This window comes from Larus michahellis, chromosome 15 (genome assembly GCF_964199755.1).
Source record: "Larus michahellis chromosome 15, bLarMic1.1, whole genome shotgun sequence".
NCBI lineage: Eukaryota > Metazoa > Chordata > Aves > Charadriiformes > Laridae > Larus > Larus michahellis.
In genome coordinates this window covers 4,592,296-4,612,543 of record NC_133910.1, presented here as the reverse complement: position 1 = coordinate 4,612,543, position 20,248 = coordinate 4,592,296, and the positions used below count along the sequence as shown (strand labels likewise).

At 43.0% G+C, this 20,248-nt stretch overlaps 1 protein-coding gene across 9 annotated transcripts in view; it reads left to right on the top strand.

Moving 5' to 3' along the window:
• Positions 1-20,248, top strand: part of TNC (tenascin C) — a 123,416-nt gene that overhangs the window by 83,361 nt on the left and 19,807 nt on the right. For 2 of the 9 annotated variants that reach the window (XM_074608692.1, XM_074608691.1), the window contains 5 exons: positions 144-233; positions 949-1,212; positions 11,159-11,431; positions 13,489-13,761; positions 14,895-15,167. In XM_074608692.1, the coding sequence (XP_074464793.1) occupies positions 144-233; positions 949-1,212; positions 11,159-11,431; positions 13,489-13,761; positions 14,895-15,167 (1,173 nt within the window). Of the gene's footprint in view, positions 1-143; positions 234-948; positions 1,213-8,031; positions 8,452-11,158; positions 11,432-13,488; positions 13,762-14,894; positions 15,168-17,505; positions 17,782-20,248 lie in introns of all 9 variants that reach the window. The other 7 variants (XM_074608696.1, XM_074608695.1, XM_074608698.1 and 4 more) reach the window with 6 other exon arrangements.

The window sequence follows — 20,248 nt, the reverse complement described above, 5'->3', positions numbered from 1 at the left end:
AGCCATAATCTTTATCCTTTGGCACGCACGTGGAAATTCTCTGCGTACACAGCAAAGCATATATCTTATTGCCCTTATTTAAATAAACGCCCATAGGCATATTCTGTGGACAGGAACTCATACTTCTATTCCTCATCTCTTAGGTTTGAGGCCTGGAACTGAATATGGCATTGGAGTGACAGCAGTGAGACAGGACAGGGAAAGCGCTCCTGCTACCATTAATGCTGGCACTGGTGAGTAGCTTGATCCCCCTTTGTGCTCCGGAGGAAGCAGCAAGTCAGGTGGAGCCACTACGAAGTTTCTTTCATTTCCAATTAATGTTGTATGAAATATTTTAGAAAGTCCTTGATTTCATTTTGGTACCAATGTGACATTCTCCCTCAAGGGAAAGAAAAAACATTTCCCGAAAGACTTTGACCTCTGAATTTGGCATCCTTTTCCTGTATGAGGATCTCTTAATGTTCTGGGAGTTTCATCTCCAGGTGGGCTCCTTAATGGTAATTATGCTTACACTGATTACTCTGGCCATTCTCTAATTGTGAGGGTTTCTGGCAGGAATGGTGGTTATGGCCACAAGGTTGATCAGACAAAGGGTGCAGCCTCAGTGGTTGCAATAGTCCCGACTGACTGTCAGATCCAGGATTTTTCTCACAATATAGAATTTCCCAGGTAGATTCTCTGAAGGCTTAAATTCTACTTCTCCTCTATGCAGTGCCTGCTGAAGTGAGTGTAAGCGTGGGAAATTTGTTCTAGTGTGGTTTTTCTGTAAAAAAGAACTTCATCATCCTCTACTTATATCCAGCAACGGGGCTTCAAAAGCTCCAAAAGGTGGATAAGACTCTGAGCTGTTGCTAGACACCAAGTACAGATGTTACTCTGTCTACAGATGCCTGGAAAACTCCCAGGGCAGTTCAGAGACACCTCAACTTTGCTTTTTTTGACCTGTAGATCTTGATAACCCCAAGGACTTGGAAGTCAGTGACCCCACTGAAACCACCTTATCCCTTCGCTGGAGAAGACCAGTGGCCAAGTTTGATCGTTATCGCCTCATTTACGTTAGCCCCACTGGAAGGAGGAATGAAGTGGAGATCCCTGTGGACAGCACCTCTTTTGTCCTGCGAGGGCTGGATGCAGGGACGGAATACACCATTAGTCTGGTGGCGGAGAAAGGCAGACACAAAAGCAAACCCACAACTGTCAAGGGCTCAACTGGTGAGTAACAGCTTTTGATGAGTGCTGTGCACCAGGTCATGGGGCAATGACTAGCCCAAGTACAATTTCACCTGATTTTGTAGGGCTTGTCTGGGGAACTGCTTAAAACCATCAGTTGCCTGCAGAGCAGACTCGGCTCTGTCTAGCATGATAGACTTAATTGAGGGATAGCCGTGTGTTTCCCTACCTACTGTGTTTAGCTCCGTGTTCTCAACAACTTCTTGCTTATCCTTTGAGAAGACTCACAAAGAACGCAGCTATGTATCCTGCAGGAAATGCAGACATCGTCCTTTGTTTTAAACGAGGCTGCTTTTTTGTGCATTATGTCTTATAACTTGTTTTGTTTTCTGCAGCCAAAAACTAAGAGGAAGAGCAACCAGAATGTATTTTAACGTTGCTTGTTCTTGCCTAATGAATTCTCTTCACAGCATGCCTCTACCCATCATGCTACAGCAGGGTCAACAGGGCTCTGATGTTGTGCTTTTTCAGTTTTCTTATCCACAAGCTAGAAAGGCTACTGCCACAAATCTGGTCACAGTCACCGTTTCCTTTGGATACCACAACTGTTACGTTTGTCTACAAATAAGGGGTCCATTTTTTGCCGTCTCCATTTTTACAAACCACTCCAATTAACCACTATTAGTGGACTACTGGTTGAACAAGGTTTTATTCTTTGTGCCACAATTTGACGCCAGGTTTCTTGCATACAGAATTATATCTCAGTATAGAACACGAATAAATTCTGAATCTGTCTGTGCCTTCAGGCTAAACCCTGTGAGGCAAAGCCTTAACTGCTGTAAGTAGGCAGAGACATTGAAATCAGAATCAGATGGGTTACAATTATTGTCCTTAGCAGGTATCAAATTGTTTATCCTTTTCTCCCGAAAGACCATCTATGAGGTAAACACATGCCAGAAGTTGTGGATTTTACAAATTAAAAACTATATAGCTTAACTGATCAAAATTGGTTTCATGTTCCCTGGTAGTGTTCATGCCAGCAGAGCCTCTGAACGCTTTATTATTATCTCAAGTAATCCCGTACAGCAGAGAGTTACATGGTATGGTGTAAATTACAGAAAGCCATCAGTACTGAATTACGTGTTTGATGCGTGTCAGGCCTGTGTCCAATGTAGGGAAAAATTAGAAGGCCTCGAGGCACACATATACAAAAGGAAGCTGGAGGCTTATGTGGCAGGAGCGAGCAGGCTTTGATTTTTCCGCAGTTATCTGTTTTCCCACCTGTCTGAAGACTGAGTGGTCTCAAAAGAAGTATGCATGGGTGATGAAAAGGTAGAAACAAAATGCTGTGGAATTTCACAGTCTGGTCTTTCCAGCACCAGTTTCCAAAGTCTTACAAGGTGGTTTCTTTTTCCTGGTTTGGTTTTTGGGTTTTTTTATAAATACATTCATCTGGCCAGTGTGTTTGTTTTAAGTCTTTACTCAGAGCAGCCAGTAAACAAAGAGTTCTCTACAGTGGGCTCCTTAGAAGCAACAGCAGTAGTTGACATAACCTGTCACTGTGACCTTCCTCCCGCGTAGGAATGGACAAATCCAAACACATGAGCACGGGGAGGCAGAAATGCTCTGTGACCCGGTGGGGTATAAGACAGGAGGTCTCTTCTTCAGTTTACTTTTTTTTTGTCCACCCTCAAGTCAGCCCTCTTTATCCATGTTCCCAGTACTTGGGAGGTCCTGAAGTCCGCAGGCTCAGCCAAACAAACATCTTGTTTTACCCTTTCTTGCAGAGCTATGGGGGACCTCAGGTCCATTGCACTGCTGGGGAGAGTACTTGGAGCAACCAGAGGGAGAGAAAGGAAAGATTGAAGTGGAAAATGCCAGTAGCACAGCGAGGTCCGGGCTAGCTCTCCTCGGTGGGTGGAGGAGACAGTCCTGCTGTTTAGAGAGGCATGTGCCATCCCCGCTGAACAAGGGAGCCAGGGACTATGGAAGGGCTGAGAAATTTTCTTTTCAGAGTTTCCTTTGCTTCTCCAGATTGCCAGTTTTCATCTTATATTCTTCCCAGCCTCTTGATGGTTCAGTCAGGCTTCTCTGCCGGCAGGTATTCAGTAGTTTCACATGTTATTTTTATTTGTTTGCATAGTAAATTTTCTATCACTGAGGGTAGAGCTTCTTTCAGCCCCAGAGCTGAAGATCTTCTGTTGGTGCCTTCTCTCCCCTCTCGCATTCTTCTTGTTACCTTTTTATATTTATCAACTGTCCACACACAGACAGCTGAAACATTCAGAGCTCATGAACCTCTAGCAAAGAACATGTCACAAAATCTTCCACAGTACAGGATGGCAGCCTTCTGTTGCTTCTGTCTCTTCATATGGATGAAGTGCAGCTCAAGTGACAAAGTTTGGTTTTTTTAACTGGTGTCCATGATTCTACATTCAAGGGATGGTAAAGATTATGAAGTGAACAGTTTGCTAAATGTTATTTTGCTTTCCTGCAAAGACTGACTATTTCACACTGCCATTTGCTTGTTTGTTTCTTTGTAGCTCTGTATAGTCTAACCCCAATGCAGGCAATGACTCCTGACCCAGAGCAGCTCTCTGGCTCTGGGAGTTTTCTTACTCCAGAGGCCTCAGGGATGCAGGAGGATGCACTGAGGGACCTCGTGGTCTCCAGGGTAACAGACCAAAGCTTTAGTGTCTCATGGTATGCGAATACAGGAGTCTACAGTAGTTTTGTGGTGGAGTACAAGGAAGTGTCACTGGCAGCTGGGCCCCCTGCAGAAACCTCCCTGCCCAGAGAATCCCTAGGTGCTGTGATTGACGGCCTCCAAGCTAACACTTCCTATAAAATCAAGGTGTATGGATTGGCTGGAGAACAGCGCTCTTCTCCTCTGGAAGCTGTGGCTACAACAGGTACCTCCTTTCTGTTATTAACAAAGGTATCACAAAATAGGGTACTGCTTATTTGTTAGAGGACCTACTCAGCACTGCACTAAGGTTTTGGCTAAGAACCACTTCAGAAATCAAAGAAGATGAGCCGTTTTAGTAGTTGGAGGGACCTTTCTGACAGCATGTCTTGAAAATGTTACATCAGATTAACAACTAATCTGTAGGGTGAGCACGTAACCTGGCTCTGAGGAAGCTGAGCAGTCAGACTGCAGCTTTGTTCCTTCTTGCTCTGGTTCTGGAACCCTGCCTGCATAGCACAATGTGGGTCCTGGAGGAAGACGGATGGTAATGCATCAGGCGTGAGAGGCCTGTGGAGATAAATGAGTGGACATTAGAGAAACCAAGTGCCAACATCAAATTCCTCTGCTGAAGGACCCAGATTGTGCAGCAACTGCTGATGAATCGTGGATGTGATACAGTCTTGCCTCTGGAAGTGAATTGCCCGTAGGAGCATGGCTTGGAGAAGTAACTTTTCCATTGTGTTGAATGTTCTTAAGAAGATTTATGCTGTTTGCTGAAGACCCTTGTCTGTGTTGTGCATCACTCCCTCTTCCTCTCCTGGCTTCTACTAGTTTTAGATTGCGCCACCCTTTTTTATACAAACTCAGAAAAGTTAGGAGGAAAGATTAGGTGTGCTAGTTCAATGGGAAACTACAGTACTGACCACTGGGAAAATAAATTTGCCGGTAAAGATTGTCCATCTCTTCAGCTGATTCCTCTGCTAAGAGAACCTGGAAGCTGACTTCAGTTTGAGGAATTTTAATGGTAGCTCCTGTAGTATTTCCGGCTCGTGATACATTGAAATGCTTTCTTTATGAAATTCAGAGGTGCACCTGCGCTGTAAGCCCAGTTTAACCATCTGGTTGAGAGAGGGGAAAGACATTTAGCCAAAGGGGGTCTAAGAAGAATGCAAGTACCTTTGTAGGCCATCATGCCTTATAGTGTGCTTGAGCTGATGAGACACTCCGCAGTGAAACTGGCTGATAGCCTCTCTTGGAAAATAATATAAAATCCAAGAGACAGAAGCAAGAAATAATGCAGAATACTGTTTGCTCCATCCCAAGTAACTGGGGAAATGTCCTGGCAGGACATTAACATTCTTTTTTGTTAAAAGCGCCAGTGAAGCATTAGAATGGAATTCCTCAAAAGGCCAGCAACAGCAGCATGGACATATTTGGGCCATACTCAGCCTGAAGATTTTACTAAGAGAATGATATTGAGAAGTATTCTAGTCTGAGAAAGAGCGTATGTTTGTTGTCCATCCACTGTTCCTTCTACCTAGCTTTCAGCTCTTTGGTGTCTACTATTCATTCATTTTGCCACCATGACTCATCCTGTCTGGCTGCGATTCATCCACCCACCTGCGGCTCCTAGAGCTCTCTTTCTCTTCTCCCCATCTATTCCCCTAGTTGCTAAGTCAAATGTTTGAACTCTGTTGGTCTTGTTATCCTTTAGTTTGACTCTTTTCCAGATTTTCCATTATCTGTTATAGTATTCTATCTGCAAAACAATGAACACTGACACTATCTGTAACATCAGTATTTTCCATGTATTCAAATAATTTTCTTTTTTCTATCTGTTGTATGTTTGTACATAAAGCCACATATTCCTCTATTACACATGAACACAATGTGGGGTATATGTGTGTTTATAGGGGGGTTTGTGTGTGTAGAGGGTAGACCACTCTTTCTCATCCACAAATTCATTTATGGAGTCAAGTCATTAAACCTGAGGCAATATTCAGAATTTGGCCTGAAAAAATACCAGAGGTAATGTAACTACATATTATTATATATATTCCATGAGACAATCTGTACATGGCAACCTCCCATGCAGTTGTCAAAGTTGGCACAATAATATTTATTATTAACCCACTTGTGACAGCAAAATTCTGATTTAAAGTGCCAACTAGGTGGTAGGTCCCTCCGTTTTTGTATAATGCAGTTGAACTGTTGCTGTACTTCCCATTCAGGTTAGGGAAACCAAGTCCTTGCGTGGTTATACTATAAGCGACAGGAGTCTGGGAGAAAAGTCAGTAGGGGTGGTCAAATAAAATGAGGGAAAACGAGATGTCAGTTTTGACTAATATTACACAGGGTTTCCTCAGGGATCCTTGGTATATCAGGAGTGTAATGCAACTTTGTTTTTTTCTTTTTCCCTTGTGTTTTTGGATGTTTTGTCCTAGGTTTCCAATTCAGGGTGCATGGCAGTTTCCCAGTGGGACCATCCACAGCATGGAGCTGTACATGTGTAACGCTCTGCTGCCCTTTCCTCCCCACTGCTCTCTTCACTCTCACTGTGCATGTCTTCTGCAGAAGTACTCCCCAGTGAAGCCCAGCTACCACTGTGCATGCTAAGTAGACAACCTTAAGGCTGAACCAAGTACCAGTGCACTTGCTCGATGCCAGTTTTTTGCGTGCTCCCAGAACAGGAGAGGGCTGGTTGGCATCTAATTGTGCCCAAGCAGCTGAAAGCCACAGAAGGCTAACGGTTCCCTACTGCATGTCTTCCATGTCTTCCTGCCTTGTTACGTGAGCTCAGTAACCAAGTGCAGTCAGATAGTTCTGACAGTCCATTTACTGAGAAAGAAGGGATTCCTTCTAGTGGTTGGCATTGCAGGCGTGCTGGTGTGATGACAACGTGGCCAACTTCAGGCTGTACCATACATAGGGCCTGGTTCAGATCGTGTGCTGGGGTAATTTAAGGAGGGCCCTTACCTAAGTCAAGAGTATCAATGATATATGTAAATAAAAATAACTGTGTGCCTCACAGGCTTCTCTCCTTCCTGGAGGTGAGCAGAAAACAATGTTTTTACATCTGTGTTTGTCCTGAGAGTGTATTTTCAAGATAACGTTTCTGCACTTATTTGAAAACATTTTTAATTGATCTTTCTCCTCTGAGAACTTTTTTTTTCTTTTGATACATGTGTGGATTTGGAGACAGATACTGAATCCTGAGTACGTATTTGTGCTGATCTGATTGATGATGGTAGATGACTTGCTCTCTCTTAATTGAATGCAAGTGGAGCATGAAAGCAAGGCAGTCACTGAGGTGTGAAATGATGTGGTTTTACAGTAATGAGGAGATAATTCTGCATGTCAGAAAAATCACCTGCCTGTTGCCTTGCAGCTGTGATCAGAAACACCTTCTCTGTGATCTCCACAGTTCTGAGATTTTCAGAATCTGACTGTACTACAAGATATGTTCACAGATCATTCAGCATGTTGAAGGCCAACTCTTTCTCTTTTCTGTTCCTTTGGATCTCTTTAAAGAAAGATTGCTCAAGTTCTTTCTGTCTTGGTTTTTAGGTAAGGATGCGTGTCCCCCTGCCTTTTTTGAAAATTCTGCATGTATCCAGACGGATAACTCATCCAAACCTGGTTTTGATAGGACGAGGCTTAGCATGCTTCTGCTGTGGCTGATTTCTTAGTGTGGATTCAGATATGTTTGTGATATTTGGCATGCATTGCACTTACGGTTTGTATCAGAAGCAATAACTGACACGCTGTAGTAAAGATAAAAGGCATGTTTGAGAGACTTAGGTTTTGAAATCCTCACCAATGTAAAGTAGCGAAGTTCTTTGGAGGTCGTCAAAGTGTTCTGATTTACATCAACTGAGGATGTGCCCGCTTCTCTGCTGGAAGCATCCCAGCTCATCTCTGAGTTTCATGGTTGTTTCCCTGGATCTGCTCATTACTGTGCTTGCACGAGAACCATGTTGTGCTTGGTGATGCTACCTTTGCTTATGGCCTGGATTCAGTCTCCAAAAAAGAAGTACCCATCTGTTTTCTCTTTTCTTAGAGCTCTTTAATGCAAAGCACACAAACTGTTTTGTAGCAGATGTTAGCCGTCTTTTGGTGTATTTGGGGATTTATTACCAGGAAATTTTAACTTGTAATTTACCTCTGTTTAGCACATCTAGTCACAACACCTGGAGAATCAAACAATGAAACATCATTTAATCCTACCAGTCCTGCACCTACAGAGCTAAGTTACTTAACAAACCCCAGCACTGATTCTCATGCTCTGCTTTTGGTGCCCGCTGACCTTCCCATCACAGAAGCCACTGGTGCTCTTCATGACCTTAATATAACACACAGGACTTTCAGTAGTTTCACCTTGTCTTGGGCAGCACAGGATGAGGTATTTGATCAGTTCTTTATCACTCTGAAAGACCTGTCCAGTTTAAACAGAAGACAGGAAATCTTTTTGCCGGGAAACCATCGAGAAACAGAAATTACCAGTCTCACAGCTGGCACACACTACCAGATTACCCTCCATGGAAGCACCCAAGGTCAGCTCTCTTGGTCCCTGGAAGCCATAGCTGCTACAGGTATTTTCTATGGATTCGTTAGCCATATGTTCCTTTTCTGCTTTGAAATACAGAACTTCATTTTCATACTGCTGTTCCACTGCAGAAATGCTAGGCTTTGTGAGTGATGCCTTTCTTCTTAGCTGTTTTTTTTTTTTCTTCCTTTTGCACGGGATAAAACTCTTATTGCTATGGAATGAGAGCCTTGAGTGGTGCAGCATGGACAATGCCCCATGCAGCTTTTAAGGTGATGTAGCATCAATTCTCTCTTTTCAAACTGCATGCAAAGAGAGATATTGATGCATCTGCTATTTACAAGGAATGTGAAAATAGTAAGATGCTACAAGTATTTGTCTGGATTGTGGCTCAAATGTGAGAAAGATTGCAAGGAGGTTGCAGTTTTGTAGCATTGGCATGGAAGTGGTGATGTCAGAGAAAAAAAAAGATTGAAACACATTGGGAGTATACCTTTCTGAAAACTTCCCCCTCTTATCCCTGTTACATGAATTTCATGAGGAAGCAGGTCTATAGCCACAGGGCTCAGTTCAATAATGATCAAAGTACCGGTGTGTAAGTTCATATCTGGAGAATCTAGCTGGAGGCTAATGACTGTACCTGTCCATCACTCGAAACCAAATTCACAGCATGAGATGAAATATTTACATAGAAACACACAGGTTATTTCACACCTACTGAGAAGGCCAGAGCAGTCTCATCTCTCAATGGTTTGTTCTCTCTCTTTTTTTTTTTTTTTGTAAAGTAAGAAACATCATCCCTTGATATCATTTGCCATGGTCGTTGTCATTGTTTTGTCATATATGTTGGGTGCTTTATGGATGAGGCTCTTGGAGGTCTCCAACAGTCCAAGTTGGTGCATGATTTTGTATCAGAATCTCTTGGTCCCTAGAGAGCATGATGGGGTTGTGTGCGCTTCCATTGCAGACATGCATGAGAAACAGACGGGAGGAGAAGGGACGCTGCATCTTGGAGGCGAATGAAACTGAGCACCCTTCAGAGAAATCTGAATTGCTTTTAAGCTGTGATGATTGCTGCATTATTTATTATAATCAAGCTTTTACTTGAAAGATTTTACCTTACTGTAACTTTTGGTTTAGTTGCACTTTCATTTTAAGGAAACGCGTTTGTTTTATCGGTTTCTGTTGCCACCAAAAGATCATTATTTCTGATACAACCACTTCTTTTTCTGTCCTGCTTTCTCATTTTCAGCGAAACAGTGCTATTTTTACAGGATTCATATTTTGCCCCAATGTAGCTTATTTGTGTTCCTGATAAAGCAAAACAGCTCTGGATTCATGCTTTTTAACATCATGGCGTTATTTCATAATCAATCTCTTCCTTTCTAACAGGATGGGAAAAGCTTGTCAAAACTTTTGCTTTCCTGAGTGGTAGCAATTCACTGTACGTTACTGAATCTCACTGAAGAGAATTGGCTGTGACCTATGAGTGCTCAACCTCTGAAAATACAACCCCAGCTATACCTACCTGAGGCTATGCAACACTCATACAACATGCACTCTGTTTTTACAGGGTGAAAATTTGAGTAATGTTGCTGAACCTAGTTTTCATTTATTCCAGGGCCCCTTCACCTTCTGTCTTAAAATATACCTAAAGCTTAAAGTTGAACTGACAAATCAGATGCGTTTCCCTCCTGCATTGTCTATTAAAAATTCTTAGTTGTGCAGATCAGGATTATTCAGCTGGACTCTCTTCTTATTATATGCTTATGTGTCGACAGTGCAACTAAATAAGAAAAGTGCTAAAAAGTCATTGCAGTCCACAGGCCAATGATGGATCATATAGCGAGATTTTTCATGTAGAAAAAAGCAGGTATTATTCTGTCATTTTCCCATACGACTGTTAATTTTAAGGTATCGGTTATATTTCCTCTGTAACAGAGGACTTTCTGTTCTCACTGGAAAAAATGACCTAAATTTTCAGATTTAACAGCCTCAGAGAGTTAGCTCTGATGGTTCCCAACTTCCTTGGCCACCCCAGTGATGCCTTTTGAGAATGCTGATTTCTGTGAATGCAGATTTCAATTTGAGATTAATATCAGTAATTCTGAAAACCCAAGCTTCTCTGCCTCCAGGAAGTTTTTGTGGGCAGAATAACATAAGGAAGACAAATCCATTAAATTAAAGACATGCAGACATGGAGGAATTTTCCCCTTCTTTATTGTTTTGGATTAAAAATAGTTTGGAAGAATAAATAGCATCCTTCTTGTGGACACAATTGAAAGCATAAACATCTGAATCCAAGTACTCTAAACTCAATGTCTTCCTACCCTTACATCAGGCATCGTTGCAGTATTCGCAGCCATTTCTTAATGGCAAACACTGAGTTGTTAGTAGTGCAGTAAAGTGGTTATAGTAATACTTACTTGTCTCCTAGGGAGTTGTAATTAATGTTGGCAAAACACTTGCAGCTGTAAGATGGTCTATAAGCTGCTTTCTGTAAGCAGCCTTTTCGTATTAATGTGGTTATTATTTATTACTGCAGTTCTTTTCTTAATGTTCTGTTTTGCTGTGTCTCTGAAGAGACTTTGCACGTTATCTGAGGCAGCTGAGAATGTAAATGTGTGTGGGGGGGTCCATCCCCGAGTCACTGATTACAAATGAAATTCATTAACACAGAACATCATTAAGTAATACCTCATTGCCACTACCCTGTAACCTGAGTAACTGATTGACTCTCTGTCCTTATTCAGAGGAGGAACCTGAGCTTGGAAAATTATCAGTGTCAGAGACTGGCTGGGATGGTTTCCAGCTCACCTGGACAGCAGCCGATGGGGCCTATGAGAACTTTATCATTCAGGTGCAGGAGTCGGACAATCCCGAAGAAACACGGAATATCACAGTCCCAGGCGGACTGCGCTTTATGAATGTTACAGGCCTCAAGGCCAACACACCTTATAACATCACACTTCATGGTGTGATTCAAGGCTACAGGACCAAACCTCTTTCTGTTGAAACCATGACAGGTATCTCTTCAAGTCACTCACCCAGTCTCATGGCGCCCTGTCCTTGCAGACGGGGCTGCGAGCCAGAGCTGTTGCAGCTGCTCGGCAGAGCTTGCTCTCTCGGTTGGCTTTGCATGGGCTGCACTGAACTCGTTAAAGCTTGGCTGAACATCTCTGGCATGGAAATGTCTCATGATCAGACTTTCCAATAAGAGTCTCAGTGCCCCCATGGAGCCCTTCGCTTTTAGGAATGCTTTTTCCATCTACCTCAGAATGGCTTGTTTTGTTCCTTTTACTCACTTTTCTGCTGGTTGACACTAACAGCAAAACCCAACTGACTGTTGTACATGGTCGGGAAAGCCCAGGTTGACTTGTAACATTATAAAAATCTGTTCTTTGTAGTGCAGATAATCAAAGCCGAAGAATATGTTTAGTTTTCACCCATCAGAAGCTACCTCTGAAATTATGCACCAGCTTCTGTGTAAATACAAACTCAGGTTATAGCGTGTGCATCTGTCTTGAGGGCAAGGACAGGCACCTTCTATATGTTCTCATATAGAAAAAACCACAAGTGAATTCCTACCAGGAGTAGTATCGTGTATTAAGCCACACAAGGCTGTTAAAAAGTCTGATTTGTCTGGAAAAGTTTAATGAAGAAGACCAAATTCAGCAGAACTACCCTGGCATAAAAATGACCTGAAAGAAGGGAAGGTGAGCCCCACATTATCAGAAGGTTGCATGAAACTAATCAAAAGCCCCAAAAATAACTTTCTGGCTGATCTTGTGAAAGACTACAGTTTTAAATGAGAGCTTATCATGAGCTGAGCTTTGACTGTGAGAAGTAAATATATACTTATGTCTATCCTGTATGGCTCACTGACTCTTCCAGGTATTGTGAACATTGGTAACAAAAAGGCTATGAATTAATTGGCAATAAAGGGGCACCGGTGGCTCTTCCTTCAGGTAATTTCTTGTAGACAATATCTGCTGCCTCTGGGCTTCCTTACAGACTTCTGCAGCCTCCTGTGACTGTGAGATGGCCAGAGCTTGCTCGTATTTGATTTCCCCAAGCTCTTGTTACCCAGCACAGAAGGGAATATAAGTACACATAAGAACTAAATTCTATTTAAAACATTAAACACAATGAAGTTTGCTTGTGTCAATAATGCTTTAAGCCGCCTGGCTTAGGTAGAAATGTGTCTGGCACAAGGCACTTGCTTTGGGCTGAGTCGTGCTGCAGGCTAGAAGCCCTGTGCTTTGAGAGTCCTGAGTGTGAGCTGGTAGCAGATTGCCCATTGAAAATAGACAAATGTGGCTGGACAAAGGAGGCTGTACAGGGACAAACAAGAAAACAGACATCATGGGTGTCCTGCCTAAATACGCAATGTGCTCTCTTTTTACTAGCTTAGTGAAAACAGCAGAAGATGCCCTGCTGAGGTTTTCCCTTCCCTTTCTGGGTCATGCTCAGCACCCGACTTTTCAAAATTTTCCTTTCTGGGGACTTCCAATTGTCAGAATTTTCTGAGCCTTCCTGTAACATGTCAGGGATGCCTACAGAGAGGAAGAAACCCCAAGGCAGCTATCACTGCTTTGCATTTTGGCTCCAGCTCCAAAATTACGTGCCAGCTTTCATAGGCTTAAGCTGAAAGGGAAAGTAGAAGAGCAAAAAACCCACAACCTTTTCCTTTGGATAAAGAAATAGCTCTAGTTTCAGCTTCTCCCAAAACTGGAAGCTGGCTTTTCCAAATGCCCTAGGGGCATTTGGAAAAGTTCTTTTGCATCTGCTTTCATGCTCAGACCTCGAAAACACATGGCTGCTCCTGGAGGCAAAAGGAAATAGCCATAGCTTTAAAGCTTGTTTTTTCTTTCTTTCTTTTTTTTTCTTATTTAACATTTTGAGATGCTTTAATTTGATTTCTGCCCCTTAGTGCCTGTCTGCTTGTAGCAAGCTTTTACTCAAACCCTTTTCTCCAACGGCAGCTTGGAGTGCTGCCAGCATGAGCAGAGCAGCGCGGCATTTCTGAGCAGGAGGAGGTACAGGCCTGTCCCCTTCTGACCAATGTTGTTTCCCTCCTCAGGAGCGCACCCAGAAGTTGGTGAGCTAACCGTTTCCGACATTACTCCTGAAAGCTTCAACCTTTCTTGGACAACCACCAACGGGGACTTCGACGTCTTTACTATTGAAATTATTGATTCTAACAGGTTGCTGGAGCCCATGGAGTTCAACATCTCAGGCAATTCAAGAACTGCTCATATCTCAGGGCTTTCTCCCAGCACTGATTTTATTGTCTACCTCTATGGAATCTCTCATGGTTTCCGCACACAGGCAATAAGTGCTGCAGCTACAACAGGTATATAAAACCTACCTCGATGCTAACTCTCCTTTCTTCTAACTCTTCCTTACAGGTTGTGCCCCTTTCCCTGCCCTCAGCTAACCCATCAGTCTACCCATTACCAAATCCTCTACCTCATTGTTTGACACCTTCTAAGGAAGACCTTCCGGAGCCATTTTGAACTGTGAATGTTAATCCACCCTCACGTACAGCAAAGTCAGTCAATCACACTGTGAAGTGATTTCATTCACACAATAAGTTTGCTCTTGTTCAAACGTTAAGGTTAGACCAGCCTCTGACACAGATAAGAAGCAAAACAAATTTCCCAAGAACGAAGCGGGAGATAATTCATTATGTTAGCCTTGTAACATGTGTTTGCATCTGCCTCCCAGCATAGAGGAGACCCTATTTCTCTCAGATAAGCTGATTTCTAGATACAGTTTTTATCCTGATTCTCTAAGTAGATTTCAGGCACGTTTCAGTCTGCGACAGCAGACTCCTACAAGGCAGATGCATTGCTTAAATTTGACTTCAGAATTCAGTTTACATGATATGAGAGATTGAAAGAGTCCATTTGACTTGATGTTGTGAAGGAAATAAGTAGGCATTTACTTGTTGGCACATTGGGCTTCTTGAAGTTTTACAGTTGACGGTTTTTCCAGAACAGACAGGGAAGTCGAATGTTCAATGTGCTTTAGCCAATTACAGTATGAAAGTGGAAGGAGAGGACGAGACTACAGAAGCAGAAGGTGCATTCTCATAGTAGGCAGATAATAGCTCATGTTGTGATCATTTAATATCTCTATTAAATTTTGCCTGCTGACATGATCTTAGGAAAAGTTATCATAGCAATTTGTCATAGCAACAGATTGATGTGGTTACTGACATTAGACAGAATATCAAATTTCAGTGATCAGATAATGCAGAGTTGCAGTTTCTAGCATCAGCAGATTGTGTATATCCTCACTGAATCACGGGTAACACGGGCAGCGTGACTGCAGGAGTTGCGCTGTGGAAAACATTGAGAAACACAAGGCTAGATGATTTTTGTGGCCTGTGGTTCATATGAACTCAAACTTCTATATTATTTTATTTTATTGCTTTGGGTTTTAATAATTGCAATACATTTCCGTTTGTTTTTCTTCCTGTAGTAGAGGAACCTCTCCTTAGCAAACTCACTGTATCAAATGCTACCTCAGACAGCATGTCACTCACGTGGGAAGCGCAGGACAATGCCTTTGACCATTTTATTCTAGAAGTCAGAAACTCTGACTTCCCTTTGGACTCCCTGGTGCGCACAGTGCCAGGGGCCTCCCGGCGCTATGTAGTCACCAACCTCAAAGCTGCCACTAATTACACTGTCCAACTCCACGGTGTAATTGATGGGCAAGGTGGTCAGACCTTGACAGCACTGGCAACCACAGGTATTTCACTGTTTCACCTTCCAGGTTTGCTTTTTTCTCTTCTTTCTTTTGCTGTCCACCGAACTGCTCTAAAACATGGCTCCAACTCATCATCGTTCCTTTGGTAAATTATAGGGAGATCACTATGAGGGGAGGCTGAAATATGCTGGGCCTGAGAGTGCTTGGAAAAAGAGAGATCTGAGACAATGGAAAAGGCTGAAAAAGTGCCCCCGTCATTAAGGGAGCCAGTAGTAAACCATGATTGGTTTCCTTATATATACACTTATCTGCAAGTTCTGTGTATATATAATTGACTTGCTCCAGATGGTTAATATTTTTCACAGAGTATCTTTGCACTTGATCTGGACTAAAGTTCTTGCTCATCCCGTCCTCACTTGCTTTGTTGTGGGTGGGAGGTCTTCGTGTCTTTATCAGCCTGGAGAGGCACCTGCATGCCATTTTGGTGGTTCTTCATAAAACCAAATGTCTTCCAAGGCATTTGTATCTCTTGTGGGAGTTTCATGCAGCATGCTAAATGACCAACCGAAACTGCATGGAGTGGTCTGGCTGCCTTGTGCTGGTTCTGATGTTCTTCTTTGCCTAGTGTTTTTATGCCTTCCCAGAAGAGATCAGGGCTCAAAAAGCAAGTTCACCCTTTCTTGATGGTCAGCCCACCACTCTGTCACTTGCATTGCTACCTTTGAGTCTCTAAGACCTGTCTTGTTTCACTGGATATCGGATTCCAGGATGGTGGAAGATCACTAAGACTTGCTTGAAGAGATAATTTCAACTTATTTTGCATGTAGTGTTCTTTGGAGTCTGGGTGTCATGATGTGAACGTGCCTGACTGGATGCAAGTGGCATGTGAAGGAATGCAGCCATTTCAGGATGAGACTGGAAAGGATCCAATCTCTTTGTCCTCTCTGACCTGCATGCGGGGCTGATGGCTCCATGCTTGGTTTCACTGGGTTCTGCACCCAACCCTGTTTGCTTTGTGGATATTTTCTCATCTCCTCCTCTGTCTTCGGAAGTACCGTGCTTACATGGTGACATCTTTACTGTCAGCCATGAAGGCATTGACGGTCACTGGTTGACAGCATGACAACAGCATGTGTCCTTAATTGGGGCCACTTGGATTCACCTGTTCCTAGGCATTCTCCACCTAGAGAAGAAGGTGGACTGTTATTTTTAAAAGTCTTGCCATGAGGGACGGGAATAAAAGTTGGAACATCTTGCAGCAGTTCATGTTTTAGTTAAGGAAAGGATTTTGTTCTGTCACTGTTCTCTTTGTCAGTGGGATACATCTTTCTTACTTTTCTCCCAGCATGAATCACTTACACGGTTATTTTCCTGTATCTCACTGGCTGCATTTCCCAAGGTGTTCTTGGTTTATACTCAATTGGCAAAAGAAAACCTAGAAAATCACCCCTGAGAGGAGGCACGGGATTCTCTCAGCACTTGACTGCCGGGTCATATTTGTGCTTTCTCAGTGTCTAATGAATCTGTAATGATTTTATGCTAAATGGAATAACTTTAAAACAGGATGGTGAGGAGCTCTCCCTCTCCTGTAGCCTGATGGCCAAGCTCCTTCCCTGGCAAGGGAGGGATGTGATTTTGAATTTCCTCTAGCAGAAAAGGAAAATCTTTACTTCTCTAAAGAAGTGCCCTGACCGCCCGACAGTCAGGAAGGAGAGCAACTGCAGTGTTGTGGGGTTTTTTGTTCATTCTATTAGATATTCTCTGATTGTGCCTAATCAGAGGATGAGGAACACCTTATCTGCGGAGTCCAGGGAGGTTTTGGCCTGAGATTAGTGCTGAGATAATCAATGTTAGGACTGAAGCCCCTCATAAACTTCAGGGTCCAAAAATAGAAGTATCTATAACTCCAGGCAACAGAAACACTAAGCAGAAGCTGAACTGGGATTTCAAGGATGCCTGTTTTGGATTCACCTAATTCCTGCCTGAATCCTACTTTATCTACTGCGGAATTGCCATGGGTTTGTATTCCCATCAAATTCCCAGTGCGGAGTTTCCTGCAATTTCAGTGTTTTTACCACAGGACTGTATGTTGTTGGTGCTTCTGTAAATCAGGCTCAAATTCCATTGGGAAAATTGAGAGTTTTAAAGAAAATTAAATGAAAAAAATAAACTAAGAGTCAGCACTAATTTCAATGGCTTCTTTCCAAAACCTTACAAAACAGTTCTTGCAATGCTTGCTTTTTTTTTTTTTCCCCCAACCACAGCAAAACAAGGCTAAAACGTTCAGCCTTATCTTTAAGCATCTATAAACCTCCACTGCTAATTCCCCCGGCCCCCCGGAGTAACGCTGTCTCTTCACCTGTGTTCCTTTCTCCTTCAGAGGCTGAGCCACAGCTGGGCACGCTCACACTCACAAACGTTACCCCCGACAGCTTCAACCTCTCCTGGACCACAAGAGATGGGCCTTTTGCCAAGTTTGTTATACACATTAGAGATTCCTATGCAGCACATGAGCCCCAGGAGCTTACGGTGTCGGGAGGTGCTCGCAGCGCTCACATCTCAGGCCTGCTAGATTACACTGGCTATGACATTAACATTAAGGGGACCACCAGTGCAGGTGTTCACACAGAGCCCCTCACTGCTTTTGTCATGACAGGTACCTGCCTAAAGGTTTGGAGTCTATTTATCGGCTTATAAAAATATGTATTCCAATACGGATTAAACAAAGACTCTCTACAGCACTGAATATCTTGTCCAGCAGCAATGGTTTTGTTTGCAAACTTAGTGCAAGGATGGGTCAGACAAGTCGTATTGACCTTAAAAAAAAAATTTCTAGGAGGAGTACTAGTTTAAAGTGAGTTAAAAGCCCTCTGGAGTCCTTCTGCCATGTATAATAATCTCTTTTAACTCCTGAGGGGAAAATTTGCCTAATATCCACTAGTTGCATCTGAAGGATCCAGAGAGGAATGGGTTTTAGAACATCTCCTGTCCTGTGGTGTCCCCTCAACACATCCCTTACGTCTGAATATTTTGGCTAGGTTTTGACTGGGATTGGTTGTACATCACATGCCTCCTAAATGATCAAATAAATGCCATAGAATTTGCCTTCTATGTATTTTGTGGCCAGTATGTGCCACCAGGGCTTGTCACATAGACATAGGGACACCGTAAATAGGATTAATGGAGAAATTGAGGCCTTTTCCTTTTACTCCGCTCTTCATTAACATGCAGTGGGAACACCAGTTGCAGCAGCAGCATCCCTCACAGCCCCTGGGCTGCCAGTTCCTGTGAAGGGCAATGTCCGTGATCATTTTCCTTAAGGCAAATGGTTGCATTTTACACCAGCTCTGATCTGCCATTCAGTCCCGTAGTTAGAAGTGAGCAACTCTGCTCTTTGGCTCCACCAGAGTACAAATGCTTCCTTTTTGAAAATAAACCGTGGACACCGATATTTTGAGAGGAAGCTTCCCACAGCTAGGTAAACACGTGGCGCACTCTACACAGCAGAAGGATGTGCCACAAGGTCACATAAACCTGCCGGGTTTAGTGTGTTGGTGTCACTCAACACCTATCCCAGGAAAATAATTTCAACATTTTGGGCTCTTAATTTGTTTACCCACCCTCCCAGAAACCAACCTAAAATGTGACTCTTTGGGATTGCTTGATTAGAAGCAAGTCAGGTGCAAAAACGTCTCCAAATTGAGTAAATTCGAGCTGAATCTCTAGCACTCAGACATGGAAACATCAAAACATGAGGACTTTCAAATTACAAAATTTTAGGAAGGAATTCTTACGCCAAATTCTAACAGAACATCAATTTCAGCTGTTGGGAAATGTCAAAACCAAACCCAAAGCCCTTTCCCAGAGAAAGTTTTGCGTTTAACTGGTATTTTCTTAAGTGAGTGGAATTTGAGTGATTGGAAGATCAGATGAGTTAGCTCCCGAGACAACAGCACAAGGTTTGTCAAATAATCTAAAGAAATGCTAGCAATGTCTGGGATCCAGGATCAAGGCCAGGGCTTAGCAGAGCCAGTTGATCTTCCTATTTGACTTGCCAGATTTTGAGTAAGCAAAATACTCTGAGCAAGGATATTGTGAAAATTTGGCCTTTTTTGTTTTTTTCAGAGACTTGGTGGGGAAGTTTTGGGGGGTTGATCCACAGCCTCTAAACTTTGACAAATGTCAACTGATGTGAAAAAAAAAAAAAGATTCCTTACTGGAATTTCTTTAAGTTATCAACATATCACACTAACGGCTGCCTGTGAGGCTCATTGAACAGATTATTGCTCTGTTCTGTGGTCATTAGCCCCTGGCCTTAGTCAGTGCAAACTCTGCTTTCTCTCCTATCCCCTGCAAAAACCAATCTTGCGAGTATTTTGTACTTACATCACGGAATCATAGAATGGTTTGGGTTGGAAGGGACCTTAAAGATCATCCCGTTCCACCCCCTGCCCTGGGCAGGGACACCTCCCACCAGCCCAGGTTGCTCCAAGCCCCGTCCAACCTGGCCTTCAACCCCTCCAGGGATGGGGCAGCCACAGCTTCTCTGGGCAACCTGGGCCAGGGGCTCACCACCCTCAGAGTGAAAAATTTCTTCCTTGCACTTAAAAATGTCTTAGTTGCACTGTCTATGACCCTGACTGGTCAGTGTCCTGCTTCTGGCAGTCCTTGTGGCATCTGTGACCCCCCCACCATTGAAAAGAAAAGCTGGAGATATTCACGTGAAGTAGAGAGGTAAAAAAGCAAAATACAGGCTTTGTGAATGCCAAAGTTGAGGCTTGTCCCTAAAGCACTGACGGTGGGCATGAGCGGAAGGAAATTAAAGCTTTATGCATAGCATTTCTAAAACAGTTTTGGTTATAACTGTGCATGTGTAACAGAAGAAATGTGCTTACACAGTGAGCTTGGAAGGAATTTCAATGGAGCTTGTCATATAAGGTGCTGAGACACCCTCGATGAAAATTAAGAATTGAGCACTTAACTTCTGGAGGCTCCACTGAAAATCCTAGTCTTGTGGTCCTGGCTATGCACTTCTATCAAATCCATACTTTGGGGAAAAATGTGATTTATCTTTGGTGGAATCTGTGATACTTTCTAATTTGAAATGTTTTTCGCTTCTTTTT